The 14,851-nt window shown below is 34.3% G+C and overlaps 1 protein-coding gene across 1 annotated transcript in view; it reads left to right on the top strand.

The window, feature by feature from the left end:
- Positions 1-14,851, top strand: part of LOC142866391 (uncharacterized) — a 185,014-nt gene that overhangs the window by 73,161 nt on the left and 97,002 nt on the right. The window contains 1 exon segment of the mRNA XM_075999761.1: positions 1,024-1,407. Coding sequence (XP_075855876.1) covers positions 1,024-1,407 — 384 coding nt within the window.

Genomic DNA, 14,851 nt, shown 5'->3' with positions numbered 1-14,851 from the left:
GGGTGGAAGTCTCCACAAATAATATTTGTATAACTGCATAAATTTATTGTACACACTGTAGTGATCTGATGTGTGTATGAATGGTAAAACAATATAATTAAGGTAATAAACATATCCATCATCTCACATATTTATCATTTAATTATAGTGAGAACATTTATTAATAGTGAGTTCTATGGTCTTAAAAATTTTAAGCGTATAAAACATTATTAATAACTCTAATCATGTTGCCATACAATAGATCTCCAAGATCTATTCATCTTATAACTAAAAGATTTTACCCTTAAAATCTCCTCATTTTTCCTTACTCTACACCCTGGAAACCACTGTTGTACTCTTTACTTTTGTAAATTCAACTTTAAAAAAATTATCCATAGCAGTATTTATCTTTCTGGGAATGGCTGATTTTACTTAGCATAATGCCTCCTATGTCCATTCATGTTGTTGAAATGGCAGGATATTTATCATTTTCATGGCTTAGTAAGATTATATGGTATGTGTTTGTACAGTCATTTTTATTCTATTCATCAAAGCAGGCATTTAGTTTGTTTCTATTTTCTTGGCTAATGTGCATAATGCTGCAATATATATGGGGGTGCAGAATCTTCTTCAGATACTGATTTTACATGAGTATACTCATAGGTAGAATTGGTGAATAACGAGGCAGTTGTATTATTTACATTTTTTTAACAAATCTGTATGATGACACTATCCATTTATAATCAATAACAGTCTACAGGGATGGATTTCCTGCACACCCTTGTCCTCACTTATTATGTCTCTTGTTTTGGACATTAGCCATTTTAAAAGTCTACAAATGTGAAGAATGTGGCAAAGCCTTTACCCAGTGCAGACACCTTACTCGACATAAAAGAATCCATTCTGGAGAGAAACCCTACAAATGTGAAGAATGTGGCAAAGCCTTTAACCAGTGCACATACCTTACTCAACATAAAAGAATCCATAGTGGACAGAAACCCTACAAATGTACAGAATGTGGCAAAACCTTTACACGGTGCACACACCTTACTCAACATAAAAGAATACATACTGGAGAGAAACCCTACAAATGTGAAGAATGTGGCAAAGCCTTTTCCCAGTCCTCAATCCTTATTCAACATACAAGAATACATACTGGAGGGAAACTCTACAAATGTGAGGAATGTGGCAAAACCTTTACACGGTGCACACACCTTACTCAACATAAAAGAATGCATAATGGAGAGAAACCCTACAAATGTGAAGAATGTGGTAAAGACTTCAGCCAGTGTACAAAACTTACTCTACATAAAAGAATTCATACAGGAGAGAAACCCTATAAATGTGAAGAATGTGGCAAAGCCTTTAACCATTCCTCAATCCTTACTCGACATAAAAGAATCCACACAGGAGAGAAACCCTACAAATGTGAGGAATGTGTCAAAGCCTTTACCCAGTGCACAAACCTTACTCGACATAAAAGGATTCATACTGGAGAGAAACCCTACAAATATGAATAATGTGGCAAAGCCTTTACTTGGTGCACACACCTTACTCAACATAAAAGAATTCATACTGGAGAGAAACCCTAGAAAAGTATAGAATCTGGCAAAGCCTTTATCCAGCTAAAAGGCCTCACTCTACATAAATGGATCCATAGAGCAGAGAAACCATACAAATGTGAGGAATGTGGCAAAGCATTTTCCCAGTGCTCACACCTTAATCTACATAAAAGAATTCTTATCACTGAAAAATTTTACGAATGTGAGATTTGTGGCAAAGTCTTTAATATTTGTTCACATCTTATTCAACATCAAAGGAATCATACTAGTTAAAAGTTAGATAAATGTAATAAGTATGTTAGTGCTTTTCCAATGTATTAGCCTAAAATGCACAACAGTACTGAAACTGAAAGTAAAATATAATGATGTAGACTGCTGACAATACCTTTAGTTATAACAGATCTTATCGGACTTGGGAGAACTTACACTGAAAGGAATGCTCCAGTATATTCTCAAACATTGCTGAACATCAGAAAAATATTAAGGAATAGAAACCTTACAAATATAATGAATGTGAAAAAATATTTATGCAAAAGATATACCTTAGAGAACACAAAAACAGTTGATAATTAAAACTACTTTAATAAATTTCAGAATGCAGTTAATCAAGAATCAAGTATAAACATATATCCGATGACTCGCAGTGTAATACACTAATGCACTAACACATTCACACATTTCTTTAAACCAGGTTGTTCATTATAAAGAACTACCCAGTTAAAATAGTTAGTTGATTTATTTGTATGTTAGCTTTAAAATGAGAGAGATTTTCTGAGAGTTATAATTACATGTAAAATATACTTTCTTGTCAGTGTGGGGTGAAATTGTAATAAAGTGAAATTTTGTTTTGCTATTTGTGACAAGCAAATACTGATATTATTATTCAACTTTAAATACAATCGATGGTATGCTTTCAATCTTAGTGTGCATGTGAATGTGTGTGGTTAATGATAGCTACATCACATTTATTAGAGGTCTTTCTCTATTAAGTAGGCATTATTCATGTACTTTTCTATGGAAAATTAAAAACACTGAAATGTAAGATTTACTAAATTGAGAGGTACTATGGAGTTTTCTTATACAAACAGTATTTTAAGTGATGTATGATGTAGGTATACAGACTAATATTCTCCTCATAATCAGAATGAAAAAATTACAATATGAAAAATAACTGGTTTTAATATTGCACATTATGATAATAAAATAGGATGAAATTTGGAATGTTTTTAGAGTGCATGTGAACTTAATTTGTTTCATTAAATTAAAAATAGTTTTAATATGTCAAACATGTTGTAGATAGAATGAAGTGTTATTTTGCACCAACATTAATCTATCCCGTGTTACTCAAAGTTGGAGGTAATGGATTGTAAAAATGTACTTTTGGGTTACACAGTACAAAGACATCATTTGTGATCCTTTTTATTAGTTGCTCTACTTTGAAGAATATTGTTCCCAAAGCTTTTTTTTATTATATTTATAATTATCTTGTTGCTGTAATGCTTATAATAAAGATTTTGCACTTAATGAAAAGCCATACATTCCTGAACATGGAATGACTAGTTGTTACATTTTATCCTACATTTTTCTTTCAACATGCAACCTGCCTGTCCAGTGAAACAGAAATAAGCATAATTTTTATTTACATTGAATCAAATATACAAATACATCACAGTTAAGTTGAACTATAGTTGTAGTATATTTACAGAGTAAGTAATTATGTTTGTATGACTGTGGATGTGTACTTATTTGGAACAGAAAAGAAGAAATATTAGACAAAATGGGTAATTTCAAAAGCATTGAAAATTTACTAGCAAACTAGAAACTTCAAAGATTCTGAAAGAAAATATTTTGTTTCCTTTATATTAAATTAATTGTTTAAAATCGTAAAGCTTCTGAATCGAAACCTGCCTATACAATCCCCTGTTCTTACATGCTTGTTACCCATGCTAGGCCTACTATATTATTATTTCAAAGCTCATTTAATATTGTTTATATGACCTGATCTGCAATTACAACAAGGATTGTTATAAAACTTAATGGTGCTCATAAAATTACCTGAAGGTATGAGTAAATTCACAGTGTATTAATTTAATTTTACTTAGTACATTCCATATTGTAATCTTGAGGAATGTAATTTGATCATGGACACAAAGGTTTATTTTAGGGTTCTCCACTGTGTTCTTTCATCTCATTATTTGTTTTTGTGCCGGGACCATGTTGCTTTTATTCCTATAGATTTGTTTTCAAATCAAGAAGTGCAATGTCTGTGTTTGTATTTTCTAAAACCGTCTCAGTATTTATTGTTCCAACACACTTTAGAATTTATTTTTATATACCTCCAAAACAAGTATTAATGGAATATTATAGACATTGCATTAAATTTGTATATTACTGTGGATAGTATTGACATCTTAACAATTTTAAATTATCTGACCATTGAGCATGAATACCTTGAAGAGTGTATTTAATTTTGACATATTTTTCTATTAGCCAGTTTATGTTTTGCTTTTGATTTCTAGTTCCACTTTATTTTTGTCACAAAATATATGTTGTATATTTTTAGTCTTCTTCAATTTGATAAGACTTAAGTGTCCTAATAGCATTTGCCATGTATGATTGAAACTATTGTGTATTCTGCCTCTGTGGACTGAAGAGCTCTGAAAATGTCTTTTACATCTAAATGGTCTATAATGTTTTTCTCATTATCTGTTTTCTTATTGATCTTCTGTCAAATCTTTGTACTTATTATTGAAAGTCAGATCTTGCAGTCTCCTATACCTATGTCTGATAGGGTTTTCCGAACATCTTCTTCTAGGATTCTTAAGGTTGCATGCCTTAGGTTTAAATCTGTTGTCCATCTTGAGTGGATATTTTGTGAGAGGTAAGAGGTAGGAAACCTGATTCAATCTTGTCCATGTAGTTTTCCCAGCACCAGTTTTCCCAGCACCATTTATTGAAGAGAGAGTATTTTCGTCATTGCATATTTTTGTCTGCTTTATCAAAGATGAGGTTACTGTACACAGATGGTTTCATCCCTGGAATCTCAGTTGTATTCCAAATATTGATGATTCTGTTCTTGTGCCAGTGCCAGGCTGATTTAACTATTATTGCTTTATAGTACATCTTGATGTCAGGAAGACTGATGCCTCAAAGTTTGTTCATTTTACTAAAGATTCTTTGGCTCTAGAAGGTTTTTCTGGTTCCATAGAAAGTGAAGAATTATTTTTTCTAGATTAGTAAACCACGATGGTGGTACTTTGATGAGGATTGCATTAATTCTGTAGATCACTTTAGGTAATATTGACATTTTAACAATATTGATTCTACAATTCCTGAACAAGGTAGATTTTTCCATCTGTTTACATGTTCTACAATTTCCTTCTTTAGTGTCTCACAGTTCTCCTTATGTAAGTCTTTCATATCTTTCATTAAATATACTCCTAGATACTTAATTTCCTTTGGGGCTATAGTAAAAGGTATTGTGCTTTTGATTTGAGTTTCTGCTTGATGGTTCTTCGCATATATGAATGCTTCTGATTTGTATATATTGATTTTGTAACCTGAAACTTTTCCAAATTCATTTATCAAATCCCAGAGTCTCTTGGATGAATACATGGGGTTGCCTGGATATAATGTATCATTGGTGAAGAGCAATAGTTTGATCTCATCTGCTCCCATTTGGATGCCCTTAATACCTCACTCTTGCCTGATTGCTATGGCTAGGACTTTGAGCACTATGTTCAATAGAAGAGGAGATAGTCAACATCCTTGTCTAGTTCCAGTTCAAAGAGGGAATGGTTTCAATTTTTCCCCATTCAGAATTATATTGGCAATGGGTTTGTCATAAATGGACTTGATCAATTTGAGGTATGAGAAGCCTATGTCTATTTTGTTAAGAGTATGTATCACAAAGGCGTGTTGGACTTTGTCACATATACTCCAAAGATCATAAGACATTCTGTTATAAAGACATCTGCACTTGAATGTTTATGGTAGCACAATTCACTATTATAAGTATATGGAAACAACCCAAGTGCCCATCAATTCATGAGTGAATAATTAAACTTTGGTATACATTTACAATGGGATATTACTCAATTCTAGGAAACGACAGAGAGCTAGAACCGCTTATACTATCCTGGATTAAGCTTAAGCCCATTATCCCAAGTGAGTTGACAAAAGATTAGGAAAATGGGTTCCACATGTACTTGCCATCAAAATGGTACTGACTGATAAAAATTATGGTGCTCAAATTGTGATAGTGTTTACCAGGGATTCAGGGGGGGTGGACCCACCTCTTAGGGATGTGGTTAGCATTTTGAAGGGCATACCTCTAACTCCTTCTAGGGAGAGGCAAAGATATAACATGTAAGAAAGAAGTAAAAAAAATGAAATATTTATTGGGTGTGAGGCAGGAGGGAGGAGAGGATGAGTGTGTACTTACATCATAAGTGCAATGCACACCACCGGGAGGTTGGAAGTGCTAGAAGGTATGACTCGGCAGGGAGTGGGTGGTAAAGGCAATGTATCTAACCTTAACAATATTTGTATCCCAATAATATGATGAAATTAAAAAAAAAAAACTAAGACACACAAAAAATCAAATTCCCCTGGTCTTTAAAAAAATAATCTATTATGAATAAGTTGGTTTCATTCCAGAGATGTAGGCATGATTGAACATAGGAAAATCTATAAGTGTAACTATATACATAAAGGGGAAGTAAAAACAAAGACCATATAATCCTCTCAGAGACACAGAAAAAGAATTTGACAAAATCAGGCCTCTTTTGTGTAAGAATGCTTAACAAGATGGGCATTGAGGGGACTTACCTCCAAATGATAAAATTTTTATATCACAAACCCACAGTCAATCTCACACTGAACAGGGAAAAATTGAAAGCATTCCTGCTTATAAACAGATAATATATCCCTCTAAGTTCTTTTCAACATAGTACTGGAAATCTTAGCCAGAGCATCTGGCAAGGAAAGGAAATTAAGGGAATCTTGATCAGAATAGAAGGGGTCAAACCATCACTCTTTACAGATTAATGATCTTAGCAACACCAAAGATTCTGCCAAAAGCTACTGGAGTTGATAAATAAGTTCAGCAAAGTCTCAGCTTACAAAATCAATGTACACACAGATCAGTAACTTTCACATAGGTCAACAGCTGTGAAACTGAGAACCAAATCAAAGATGCATACCTTTGATAATTGTAACAAAGTAAATGAAATACATAGGAATATATTTACTAAGGATGAGAAGGACTTCTACAGGGAGAATTACAAAACACTGAGGAAGGAAATAGAAGAGAATAGAAACATACGGAAAGGAAGTCCATGGTCATAGATAGGCAGAATCAACGTTGTTAAAATGTATATACTACCCAAAGTAATCTACAGATTCAATACAATCCGTGTTAAAATAATAACATTTTTTTCAGATTTAGTAAAAGTAATTCTATAATTCATAGAACAGAGAAGACACAATAAAACAAAAACAACATTAAGGGAAATGAACAAATTAAGAGGCATTCGTTTACCAGACTTTAAGCTATAGTACAAGACTATCATAACCAAAACAACATGGCACTGTCAAAAGAACAGGACATAGAACAAAGGAACAGAACTGAGATCCCAGACATAAAACCATTCTCATATCACCATGTAATAGAAGACAAGAATGTGTATTGGGGAAAGGAATCCCTTTTGAATCAATGGTTCAGTGAAAATTGGATAGCCACATGTAGAAGAGTGAAACAGGATCCACACCTCTCATTTCTCACAAAAATCAACTCACAATGGATGAAAGACTTAATCCTATGGCATGAAACCATAAGAATTCTAGAAGAAAATGTTGAGAATATTCTTACATACTTCAGCCTAGACAAAGATTTATGAAGAATACCCCAAAGCAATCACATCACCAACAAAAATAAATAAATCAGGACTCCTCAAACTAAAAAGCTTCTACACAGCCGTTAAAAGTATAACTAAAGCAAACAGACAACCTAGAGAATGGGAGAAAATATTTGCATGCTATATATCCAATAAATTGCTAATAACTAGAATGTATACATAAATCAAGAAAATCAGGAAGATAAAATCAAATAACCTGATTAAAAGTGTGCCAATATATGAACAGAAAGTTTTAAAAAGGACATGTATGATGACCAAGATGCATATGAAAAAAGTGTGTACATTTCTAATGAACAGGGAAGTGCAAATGAAAACCAAAGTGAGATATCCCTTACTCCAGTGAAGATGGCTTTTATCAATTAGCCCAAAATAAGTGTAGGTGTGGATGTAGACAGGTAGGAACTAGTGGGACTGTAAACTGGTACAATCTCTCTGGAAAGTTAAATGGAGACACATGGAAGTACTAAATTTAGAACTACCATTTGATTCAGAAATCCTACTACTTGGTATCTAACCAATGTAAAAATGTCATCCTATAATAAATACATCTGTACTTGAATGTTTATAAGATCCAAATTTACAATTGCAAAGAGGTAGACACAACCTAGGTACTTATAAATACATTCATATAACTATATCTATAAATACATATAAAAGGTGATCTATGTATACAATGGAGTACTACTGAGCCTCAAATTCAGTGGCTAAATAACACCCTTTGTATTATCCTTGATTGTTCTAGAGGCCATTCTTTGAAGTAAACTATCACAAGAATGGAAAAACAAACACCACAAATAGTCACTATCAAATTGTCAGTAATGGAACAACACATATGTGAACAAGTGGAACTAAAATTCAGTGGGTATTGGGCAGTTGGAAGGAGGTGGAGGTGTTGGGAAAATTAACTCCTAATGGGTGTGGCGCATACGATTTGTGGATGGGCACAGTTGTAGCTTTGATCAGTTGGTGCAAAAGCAATATACGTAATCTAAATGATTTACTCTCATAATATTTTGAAATGAAAAAAAATGTTGTAATCTGTAAGAAAGTTTTGAAAAGATCACTGCGTATCTCTTTAAGATATTAATTTTATATTAATTATTGTAAAATCACAAAAGTAGCAATCTTAATTACCTTTAGTTATTCACATCAGTCATGTTAGCTATATTTACAACATCATGCAATATATGTCTAGAATGTATGTATGAAATAAAACTAAAATTCAGTACACCTGGGAAAAGTACCCATTTTGTCAATTGCCTAACTGCTGACAAACAGCATTATGTTTTCTGTTCCTAGGAGCATAACAGCTTAGAAATATCCTATAAATATAATAAAAATACATCTGACTTATTGTGACTGACATTTCATTAAGTATAAAGTCATCAAGGTTTATCTATACTGTGGATGTTATCAGAGAATCTGTTTTATTAAGCTGAGAAATCATCCATTATTTCTACATTTCAAATTGTATTTATCTGTTCATTTGGCAAAGGCAGTTTATGTTGCTTTCATCTACAGACTTTTGTAAACGATGGTGAAATAAATATGCATATGAAGATAACTATTTATTTTACAATATATGCAAGAGTTTGTGTTTCTTTCTCATTCCTTGGTCCAGATGTCTGTCTTTCTGCCATTAGATAACTTCATTGACTAATATATCATTTTTTTTCTATTTTTATTTCAGCATATCATGGGGGTAGAAATGTTTAGGTTAAGTGTGTTGCCTTCACCCCCGGAGTCAGAATTTTAAGCGTGTCCATGCCCTGATGGTGCACATCACACTCATTATGTTTGTATATCCCCAACCCCTCCTCCCCCTCCCACCTGCCTGACATGCGATGAATGTTATTCCTATATATCCACTTAGGTGTTGATCAGTGAAACCAATTTGCTGGTCACTACATGTGGTGCTTATTTTTCCATTCTTGGGATATTTCACTTAGGATAATGGGGTTCAGCTCTATCCAGGATATTACAAGAGGTGCTATACCATTGTTATTTCTTATAGCTGAATAGTACTCCAAAGTATACATTTTTAATGTTTTAAAATGGGTAAGCGTGGGACCTATAGCATTGCTTCTCTTTGTGATGACTGCTCACATCTTTGTGGTCTCTTGAGATTTCATATTATTTTTGGGTTTGCTATTTCTATTTTTCAAAAAATGAAATTGAGAATTTGAAAGGAATTGTATTTAATCAGTAGATCACTTTGGACATCTTCACAACATTAGGTCTTCTTCCCTTGAACAAGAAAGTGTTCAAGAGTGTGTTGTTTATTTTCCTATGCTTTTGAATTTCTCTGTGTTTTTTGTGTCACTTATCTACAGTTTCATTTCATTCTGATCAGAAATTGTGTAAAATTTCAATTTTCAAAAATTGGTTAAGACATGTTTTGTGTCTGAACAGGTAGAATTTGTAGGAAGAATTTTTATGAGCTATCAAGAATATTGTATATTCTGATATTATTTAGCAGAGTGTTCTCTATATATGTGTGAGGTCTTGTTGCTCTCTAGTGTTTTCAAATCTCCTGTTTTCTTACTAGTAATTTGACTGTCTTTATTAGTATTGAAAGTGGAATACCATGCTATCCTATTATTTTTATGTCCATTTCTTCCTTCAATTGTGTCAATGCTTTTTATATATTTGAGAACATTTATGCGAGAAATAGATAGATATCAGATATATCTATTATATTTAAAGGGTTCTCAATGAATGACCTCTTTTTATATTAAATGTCCTTCTTTATCTCTTGTGGCAGTTTTGACTTAAAGTATATTTTATAAACTATAACATTTTGCGCTTCAAAAGTCATGTGCCTAATATAATTTTGAACTCCACTGCTCTTGTATGCTGAGCATTTTCATGGTATGTCTTATTATTTCCTGTCACTTTTTGTCTATTGCTTTCACCAGGTATGAAGTCAAGTCTCTTTAGAGAGAATAGAGTTGGACTTTTTAATTTCTTTTTTTTTTTTTTTTTTTATTTTGGCATATTATGGGGATACAGACTTTAAGGTTTCAATAAATGCCCATTCCCCCCCTCCCCCCAAAAGTCTGAGTCTCCATCATGACCATCCCCCAGATGGTGCACATCTCACTCACTATGTATGTATATACCCGCCCCCCTCCCCCCTCCCACCTGCCCAATACCCTATTACTGTAGCACCTATGTGTCTACTTAGGTGCTACTCAGTTAATACCAGTTTGCTGGAGAATATATCTGGTGCTTGTTTTTCCATTCTTGGGATACTTCACTTAGTAGTATGGGTTCCAGCTCTAACCAGGAAAATATAAGATGTGCTATATCACCATTGTTTCTTAGAGCTGAATAGTACTCCATGGTGTACATATACCACATTTTATTAATCCATTCTTTGATTGATGGGCACTTGGGCTGTTTCCACAGCCTTGCAATTATGAATTGTGCTGCTATAAACATTCGAGTGCAGGTGTCTTTTTTGTAGAGTGTCACTGGATCATTTGGGTATATGCCCAGCAATGGGATTGCTGGATCAAATGGTAGATTCAGTTGTATCGCTTTAAGGTATCTCCATATTGCTTTCCACAGAGGTTGAACTAGTTTGCAGTCCCACCAGCAGTGTAGGAGTGTTCCTCTCTCTCCGCAACCACGCCAGCATTTATTGTTTGGAGATTTTTTGATAAAGGCCATTCTCACTGGGGTTAAGTGATATCTCATTGTGGTTTTGATTTGCATTTCCCTGATGATTAGAGATGTTGAGCATTTCTTCATATGTTTGTTGGCCATTCTTCTGTCTTCTTTAGAAAAATTTCTGTTCAAGTCCTTTGCCCACTTTTTAATGGGGTTATTTGATTTTTTCTTCCTAATTTTCGTGAGTTCTAAGTATATTCTAGTTATCAGTCCCTTATCGGATGCATAGGATGCAAAAATTTTCTCCCATTCTGTAGGCTGTCTGTTTACTTTCATGACTATTTCTTTGGCTGTGCAGAAGCTTTGTAGTTTGATCATGTCCCATTTATTTATTTTTGTTGCTGCTGTGATTGCCTTTGGGGACTTCTTCATAAACTCTTTGCCCAGGCCGATGTCTAGGAGAGTGTTTCCAACTTTTTCCTCTAGAGTTCTAATAGTTTCATATCTTAGGTTTAAGTCTGTTATCCAGCGTGAGTTGGTTTTTGTGAGAGGTGAAAGGTGTGGGTCCTGTTTTAGCCTTCTACAGGTGGCTATCCAGTTTTCCCAGCACCATTTATTGAAGAGGGATTCTTTTCCCCAGCGTATGTTTTTGTCTGCTTTGTCAAAGATGAGATGGCTATATGAGGATGGTTTTATATCAGGATTCTCACATCTGTTCCACTGGTCAATATTCCTGTTTTTGTGCCAATACCATATTGTTTTAATTACTACAGCTTTGTAGTATAGTTTGATATCTGGCATATTAATGCCTCCCATTTTGTTTTTGTTGCCTAGAATTGCTCTTGATATTCGGGGTCTTCTTTGGTTCCATACGAAGCGTAAAATTATTTTTTCTATATCTGTGAAGAATGCTGATGGGATTTTAATAGGTACTGCATTGAATCTGTAGATCAGTTTGGGTAGTATAGACATTTTGACGATATTGAGTCTGCCGATCCACGAGCATGGTATGGATTTCCATCTGTTTACATCCTCTGCTATTTCCTTCCTCAGTGTTTCATAGTTCTCCCTGTAGAGGTCTTTTACCTCTTTGGTTAAATATATTCCTAGGTACTTTAATTTCTTTGTTGCTATTGTGAAGGGAATTGAGTCTTTGATTTGGTTCTCAATTAGATTGTTGTTGGCGTATATGAATGCCTCTGATTTCTGTGTATTAATTTTGTATCCTGAGACTTTACTAAATTCATTGATCAGTTCCAGGAGTTTCTTGGTTGAATCCTTGGGGTTTTCTAGATACAATATCATATCATCAGCAAACAGTGAAAGTTTGATCTCTTCTGCCCCTATTTGGATACCTTTGATTCCATTTTCTTGTCTGATTGCTGTAGCCAAGACTTCCAGCACTATGTTGAACAGAAGTGGAGATAGTGGGCAGCCTTGTCTGGTTCCAGTTCTAAGTGGGAATGATTTCAGTCTTTCCCCATTCAGTATGATGTTGGCTACGGGTCTGTCATATATGGCTTGTATCATTTTTAGGTATGTCCCTTCTATGCCTATTTTCTTAAGTGTTCGTATCATGAAAGGGTGTTGAATTTTGTCAAAAGCTTTTTCTGCATCTATTGAAAGGATCATGTGGTCTTTGTTTTTGCTTCTGTTTATGTGGTGAATTGCATTTATAGATTTACGTATGTTGAACCATCCCTGCATCCCTGGGATGAAGCCCACTTGGTCGTGGTGGATTATTTTTTTGATAAGTGTCTGGATTCGGTTAGCTAAGATTTTGTTGAAAATTTTTGCATCTATATTCATTAGGGATATTGGTCTGTAGTTTTCTTTTTTTGTTGCATCCTTTCCTGGTTTTGGTATCAGAGTAATATTCGCTTCATAAAAGGTGTCGGGGAGGTTTCCGTTCTTCTCGATGTTGTGGAATAGTTTCTGCAAGATAGGTACTAGTTCTTCTTTGTAAGTATGGTAAAATTCAGGTGTGAAGCCATCTGGACCGGGACTTTTCTTTTTAGGGAGATTTTTAATTGCTGTTTCTATTTCAGCTGTTGAGATTGGTCTGTTCAGGGAATCTATTTCTTCCTGGTTGAGCCTAGGGAGGCTGTGTGTTTCTAGAAATTTGTCCATTTCCTCCACATTTTCCAGTTTGTGTGCATAAAGATTTTTGTAGTATTCATAAATTGTATCTTGTATCTCTTTGGGATCAGTTGTGATATCTCCTTTTTTATTCCTGATGGAGCTTATTAGAGATTTCTCTTTTCTGCTTTTCGTTAGCTTAGCCAACGGCGTGTCAATCTTGTTTATTTTTTCAAAGAACCAACTTTTTGTTTTATTAATCTCCTGAATAGCTTTCCTGTTTTCAATTTCGTTTAGTTCTGATTTGATCTTGTTGATTTCACTTCTTCTGCTGGGTTTGGGGTTGGTCTGTTCTTCTTTTTCCAGCTCTTTGAGTCGTTTCATTAGATTGTCTATTTGTGATCTTCTTGCCTTTTGGTTATAGGCATTTATGGAGATAAACTTTCCTCTCAGAACTGCTTTAGCTGTGTCCCAGAGGAGTTGATAACTTGTCTCTCCATTGTCATTTTCTTCATAGAAGTTTTTTATTTCCGTCTTGATTTCTTCATTTACGAAGTAATCATTTAGTAGGAGGTTGTTTAATTTCCACGTTTTTGTGTAGAAATGTGAGTTTCTGTTAGGGTTGATTTCTAGTTTTATTCCACTGTGATCTGAGAAGGTACATGGTATGATTTCTATTTTTTTAAATTTCTTGAGATTTTCTTTGTGTCCTAGGATATGGTCAATCTTAGAGAATGTCCCGTGAGCTGATGAGAAGAACGTATATTCAGTGGATTTTGGGTAGAATGTTCTGTAGATGTCTGTCAGACCCAATTGTTCTAGAGTTTTGTTTAAGTCCATTATTTCTTTATTAATTTTCTGTTTGGAGGATCTGTCTCGTGCCGTCAGTGGGGAGTTGAAATCCCCGGCGATTATGGAGTTGCTATTAATCCATTTGCTTAGCTCCAGTAAGGTTTGCTTTATGAATCTGGGTGCACCTAAGTTGGGTGCATATATATTTAAAATTGTTATCTCTTCTTGTTGGACTGTGCCCTTCACCATTATATAATGACCCTCTTTGTCTTTTACTACTTTTGTTGGTTTAAAAACTAAATCGTCTGAAATTAGAACTGCCACACCAGCCTTCTTTTGGCTTCTATTTGCTTGGAATATTGATCTCCACCCTTTTATTTTTAGTCTATGTGCATCCTTGCAGGTTAAATGTGTTTCCTGAAGACAGCATATACTTGGCCTGTATTTTCTTATCCATTCAGCCAGCCTATGTCTCTTGAGTGGAGAGTTTAAGCCATTCACATTTATTGAGAGAACTGATAGGTAAGGTAGATTACTGATCATTCTGTTGGGTTGGATGTTGTTGCTATGATTTCTGTCTTGAGCCATTGTAATATCTGGCCTTTAATATCTTTGGGTTTTGGTTGTTTTTATATCCGTGGATTATTATTATGATGTTCCGTGCATAACGCTGTTTTAAGTACTTCTTGTAGGGCTGGTCTTGTCTTGGTGAATTCTCTGAGCCTTTGCTTGTCTGCGAATGTTTTTATTTCTCCTTCATATATGAAGCTTAGTTTTGCAGGGAATAATATTCTAGGCTGGGCATTGTTTTGTTTCAAAAGAGTGAGAATGGGGCCCCAGTCTCTCCTTGCTTGTAAAGTCTCATTAGAGAAGTCTGATGTTATTCGAATTGGCTTTCCCTTGTAT

This window comes from Microcebus murinus, unplaced genomic scaffold (assembly GCF_040939455.1).
Source record: "Microcebus murinus isolate Inina unplaced genomic scaffold, M.murinus_Inina_mat1.0 scaf004_hap2_Mmur4.0, whole genome shotgun sequence".
In the NCBI taxonomy this organism is placed as follows: domain Eukaryota; kingdom Metazoa; phylum Chordata; class Mammalia; order Primates; family Cheirogaleidae; genus Microcebus; species Microcebus murinus.
This window is presented reverse-complemented; position numbering and strand designations above follow the sequence as displayed.